The sequence below is a fragment of the Hermetia illucens genome, chromosome 3 (genome assembly GCF_905115235.1).
Source record: "Hermetia illucens chromosome 3, iHerIll2.2.curated.20191125, whole genome shotgun sequence".
Taxonomy (NCBI): Eukaryota; Metazoa; Arthropoda; class Insecta; order Diptera; family Stratiomyidae; genus Hermetia; species Hermetia illucens.
The window spans coordinates 178,690,106-178,695,991 of record NC_051851.1 but is presented as its reverse complement, the minus strand read 5'-3'; the positions used below and the strand labels follow the sequence as shown (position 1 = coordinate 178,695,991).

General features: G+C 43.2%; 1 protein-coding gene across 1 annotated transcript; it reads right to left on the bottom strand.

Moving 5' to 3' along the window:
- Positions 1 to 314: 314 nt before the first annotated feature.
- Positions 315 to 2,419, bottom strand: LOC119652596 (cell death abnormality protein 1-like). Its single transcript, XM_038056823.1, has 5 exons — positions 2,314 to 2,419; positions 2,103 to 2,256; positions 1,979 to 2,042; positions 773 to 1,854; positions 315 to 624 (listed from the first exon to the last, which is right to left on the bottom strand). Exons 2-5 carry the CDS (start codon positions 2,177 to 2,179, stop codon positions 429 to 431), a joined length of 1,419 nt encoding a protein of 472 aa, XP_037912751.1. The 5' UTR covers positions 2,180 to 2,256; positions 2,314 to 2,419; the 3' UTR covers positions 315 to 428.
- Between the last annotated feature and the right edge of the window lie 3,467 nt (positions 2,420 to 5,886).

Below are 5,886 nucleotides of genomic sequence, written 5' to 3'. Positions count from 1 at the left end.
GTCCATGCAGTCGACACAGCAGGGCACTACACGATCTTGCAGAGAAATGAGGAAGGGCTCTTGATGCAAGGACGGGGTCGTATAAAAACTAATGCAAACAAATCCGCGTCTTTATATTAGGCTTCGGAGCAGGTGCCAATAATACGGCCAATTTGTGGGATCCTCCTAAAGAGGCGCAATGACATCTACGATTCACAGGAAATTCGGTGGTGTGATGTCAAAAGATAAAAGATAAAACTGGAAAGAGGTAAAACGGCTGTAAGCTCCTCCGAGTAGGTAACTCACAAAGTATAAAACCTAGAACCGTATTGGCTTTTAAATTTTTCTTCATTATAAATATTATCTACATAATTTACTAAATTTAAGTTACTCATATTCTTAATATATCAGCGTAATATCGTACATTGCTCATTTCTTAATTATAGCGACTATACAAAAGCTTCTCTAGAATATTCTTTTACACCAGTCTCTCTCTCTGATAATGGGTCGCCCCGGGAACTGGTCCTTTTTGCCGGAATCATATAAGATCCACTTTGATTTTTTGTCTGAATCATTTTCAGTCCAATAGCGATAGCAGCAACGACCAAAACGACCCCGATAAGTATTAAAACTGTAATGAATATCCTGAAAAAATAAAAAAATATGAGTGAATTGGGTTGGATTTGAATAGTAGGCGTTTAGGGAGGGAAGGTGAATGGTCGTTAGATGAAAAAGTCATGACCATGACCAGCAACAAGCTCCTTTGGAATGGTCAAGATTTAGTGATACTCACCAATGATACGACTTGCGAGAAATGCAAGGTCCGTTTGGTCCCTCACAATCGCAGTCCTTGGATGGCTGACATCCAGCAACTGATGTGTTTTGACACGTGTTATTCGTACAAGCCGGAATGCAGTTAATTGAATCGGCGGCTTTGATGAATCCATCTAAACATTCGCATTCGTTCACCCCAACACATAAACCATTTTCACATCCTTTCTCGCACTTGGGTTCACATCGGCCACTATCACTGGATATCTGGAAGCCTGCGTCGCATTCGCAAATGTTGGGTCTTACGCATGATCCATTTTCGCATCCTTTTTCGCACCTGGGTTCACATCGACCACTATCATTGGATATCTGGAAGCCTTTATCGCATTCGCAAATGTTGGGTCTTACGCATGACCCATTTTCGCATCCTTTTTCGCACTTGGGTTCACATTGGCTACCATCACTGGATTTCTGGAAGCCTGCGTCGCATTCGCAAGTATTAGGTCTTACACAGGATCCATTTTCGCAAGGAGTTTCGCAAACTGGTTCGCAAATTCCTGTGCTGGAATTCCTATTTTCATAGCCGGGTAAACAAATGCAAACTCCGGGATCAGTGCAATCTCCATTCTCGCAGATTGCACAAAATGGTTCGCATCTCTTCCTATCTGCGTCGTAAATGTATCCTTCATAGCAGCCACATGACCCATCCTCCTTCAAAGTCTTGCAGCCCTTGTTGATTTCACAGAGCTTTGTTTTTTCATTTAGCTGGTAACCCACCAGACAGCGGCATACTCCGGGTGCAATGCAACTTCCATTGAGACAATTTTCACAAACTGGTAGGCAAATGTTGGTTTCGTTGCTCATTTGGTATCCTTCGTTGCAAGTGCACACATTTGGAGCTTTACATATCCCATTTTTGCAGTTGTCGCACGTCGGTTCGCATCGTTTCGTATCTTCGCTATATTCGTAGCCATCATTGCAGACGCAAATATCAGGATTTTCGCAAACGCCATTATCACAGCTTTCGCAAACTGGATCACACTTTTCCGATTCTTTGTTTTTTGAATATCCCTCGCAACATATCTCAGTGGTTACGCTGTAGGTCTGCAAAGTAACGCGTTATTAGTTGAGGAGTCAGGGGTTTGGAAACGGAGGATTTTCCTATCTTTCCTAAAGCCTACGTAGGATTTTGGCACATCATACGTGCTTCATAAAAGTCGACACTCACTTCATTGATCATTTCAGTTTGACCCGCTTTGGTGTTCAAAGGCACAATTCTGGTTCTCTCCTCCCTGAATCAGGAAAACCAATTATTGTAAAAATGTCGGGAACTTTTCATCTATCCAGCTTACCGTATAATTTTTTCCACGCACCCATGTGCGGCCACAATAATTAAAATATTCACAAAAAATATCTGACTGTAACCCATTTTGACGAGGACCTCAGGAATAATTTCAATAAATTTGGCGATACCACCACAAGGAACTGAACTCTTCGAGGTCTCGCCTGAAATTTAGTTTCTATAAGTGATAACCAAGTATTTATTTCGTCTGATTTACGAACAAGTGCGTGTATTTTCCAGATATTTTGCTCTAAATGGGTTTTATTCGCTGAGATATCGCCGGACTGAGTAATTAGGAAATAAATTCTCGAGCGCTGTTTACTCGGGATTGTCCAGCGAATGAACGCGTGTAGGAGTTTCAGATTTATCTGCCCGGGTATTCTTGATACAGTGGATAGATACGACTTGGAAAACGGAATTCCGAGAGTTTGAGATGTATTTCTTGTAAATACTGAAATAAATGGTTTTCCATGAGTGAGCAACATGGGTTCGTAGTTACCGGAACCAATTACAAAGATTGACCGAGCTATGTAGGTGCAACAATTTTCCAGCCCCTTAGCTTCCCCCTGTATTTGCTTTGAAGTCATTTGCAAAAAAAATTGAAGGGTAGATTCCCTGCAAACAAGTAGCCTTTTGATAAAAATTTTTGATGGAAAAGATGGGGATAATAAAAGGGTATTTGACGAGCATTCACAACCCGTAAGTAAAACAATTTTGATCTGGTGTATCGCTAATAGGAAGTGAAGGCTCTCCGATAATGCTTATCTTCTTTTCAAAGAAAACAATAAAACCAGAAAAGATTGAAAAGAAGGAAATATTACACATAAAATATATGAGTCGATCAGATGCAAACTAGTCATAAGCGTTGCAAAAAAAACAATGTAAAATGACAAAAATAAATTATGTGTCTTCTGAGCTTCTGAAATATTTTTGTCTGCCTGCAAACAATTTTTGTCTTTTCTTCATAAGGGATTGGTCACCAGTGTGTCAGCTACAGCCTCGACTTGCAGGTAGCCATGTAGGCAGAGTTTACGCCTCTATCGCCCCTCTATCGTTTGCCTCCAATCCTATTAATATAGTGCCCCCCTCTACTGGCTGCAGTGTACCTATTAATGATCGTACATCAAGCAAGCTTTAACCGTCAGGAATTTTAATGTATTCCCTACTTCCAAGTATGTCAGCTTGACATCTGGTATTCTCCTGTCCTGACACTGTCCCAGAACGTTTATGGAAATTTCAACACATTCCGCACAGGACCTGCAGGCAGTGTCGGTGGATATCCCTAGCTTCCCCAGGTGATAGTTTAATTGGCAGTGACTAGTGAGTCTTCCTGCAGGAGCTTCTTCCCGATGAAGTTTAAACAGTCCTTTGTGTGAGTATCTTCTCATAAGCATCCAGGACTGCTCCATTCGTGGCACGCCCAGGGTAGTTCCCCCAGCCGTTCTTCTTTATTTTTTAATCTCTTTTTTAAGGTTTTGTGTAAAACTAAACCTTATTAAAATCGGTTTAAAGTTTGTATTTTTTTTTTAGAGGAGGGGAAAATCTTCAAAAGACACTGGCCTGGACACACCAGCGTATGGGATTTTTACCCACTAAAACCACCCCCGATTCCCCCCCAAGCTCCATGGAACCACCATACGATATTACATAACGGGGCGGAGCCAGCTCATTTTAGCTTGGTCCCCTTTCGTCTCTACGCGGCGTACGTAACCGCACTTTTCTAGTTTCCTCTGCCTTTCGCAATTTGCTCTGGATAGATGCGACTATGGAGTTGATCCCATCCCAGTGTTCCTGACATGCACCAGATTTTCTGGTACGAGTACCTCTCCTAGAGTCTCCTCTAGGTTCTTCCTTTCTTCCACAAACCTTGGACAGTGGAAGAATACATGCTCTGAGTCCTCTGGGACTCCATTGCAGTTTGGACAATCGGTTGAGGGTTTAAACCTGAATATGTACTGGCGATATCCTCCATGCCCCGTGAGAAACTGGGTAAGATTATAATTAATATCACTGTGGCGTCTCTCTAACCACTTCTTGACGGCAGGGATGAGCCTCTGCGTCCACCGACCCTTTCCCGAGCGTTGCCAATGCTCTTGCCATCTATTTAGAGACCTCCCCTCTTCGGCGTTCTTCGTCTGCGATAAAGGAGAGATAGACTTCGGTTAGGGTCCTCTCCTTAGTCTAGATCCGTAACGTTTTGTTAATAGTAGGGTCTCCTCGTATAGGGTCTGACTTTCACTACCCACTAATGGTCTTGGTAGAGGAGGGGCTTGGCTTCTGCAGAGTCACATATCACCCTTGAAGAGAGACATATCTGGCATCGGTTGTTTTGGCCATCACTACCTAAAAAAGCTTACCTCTTTGCATCTTACCCCAATTTTTAACAAAACAAATTCCTACGAGCCTTATGTGGTGCATTTCACGCTTCAAATAATTTTCTCTTTTTGACTTGCTGCAAAACTGACGCGTACAAGTTGAACATTTACCCATTGGTGCGCTCTCTGGTCGATTCTAAATGTTTTACTGGTGTAGTTCTGTAATAATCGTAGTTTACGATAACATTGAGATGGACAACTCTAAATAAAACTCAGATCACTACCAAGATGCTGCCTCGTAGAGTTTTTGCTCGTGAAATGGCGACTGCGTTGTGCAAATGCCCAAGAGCTATAAATACAACTTTGTTGTTTCTATATTTTTCTGTTCTTCTGTTGCCTCCTCGCTTTCCGGCAGAGGGGGGGAGGGGGGGGGGGGGGGTGGACGGTTGTGGTTGCTTTTACTTTGATTCATTAAATTTTAATAAGCTCACTACAGGGTGAGGGAAGATAAAATTACTTTGAGATACACCATATCGCTTATTGTGCATTTTAATGTGGCGTTTTCTAAATAGTTGCACTTTGGAATCAAAACAATTTTTTGGATTCGTGACTGAACATATGGCAGTCAAAGGGTAGTATAGGTCCCGGGGCGAAACGTGGATTGGTACCCACGATGGAGCATAAAACCTGGGAAATGCCTGCTGAACCAACACCAACAGCTCTACTACCAAACCCTATCTCCACCTCCACGTGGTGACCGCTGGGAGCTCTTTCTTGACGAAAAGCTGCAGACGGAGAAGGATGAAGGCGAGTCTCCCGCGCCTAAAAATGGGACAAATTGTACCAACTGGTCCTCCAGGTTGGGGGTTGGGTAGGGCTGACAACCCTACACGGAAAACAACATGTTACGAAGCCACAACAGGAGCCTCGGATAGGACGGATTTTAAAACGACGGACCCGGCAACGACAAAGGAACACCGATTTGCGCATTTTCTCATGGAACGTGCGCTCCCTGTACAGAGATGAAGCTGATAAGCAGCTAGCCGATACCCTGTCCCAATATAGGGCTGATGTAACAGCGTTGCAAGAGATGCGATGGACAGGGACCGGTTTCCTGGAGAAGAGCCACTACACCGTATATTATAGCGGTCATCCAGTAAACCATGTTCTCGGAGTAGGTTTCTTAGTCAGCCAAAAAATGAAACCTGCTGTTATCGGCTTTGAAAGCATAAGTTGGATGCACTAAGCGCTTGCGAGGCAAGTTTAGAAATATAAGCCTCATAAACGATCACGCCCCTACAGAGGAGACTGCAGAGTCGGAGAAGGATACCTTCTACGAGGCAGTAGAAAGAACCCTCGAAGCCTGTCCCAGATATGATATCAAAATCATACTTGGGGATTTTAACAGCCAAGTAGGGAAGGAGCCCGTATTCAGGCTATACGTTGGCTCCCATAGCTTACACGAAAAAACAAATGATA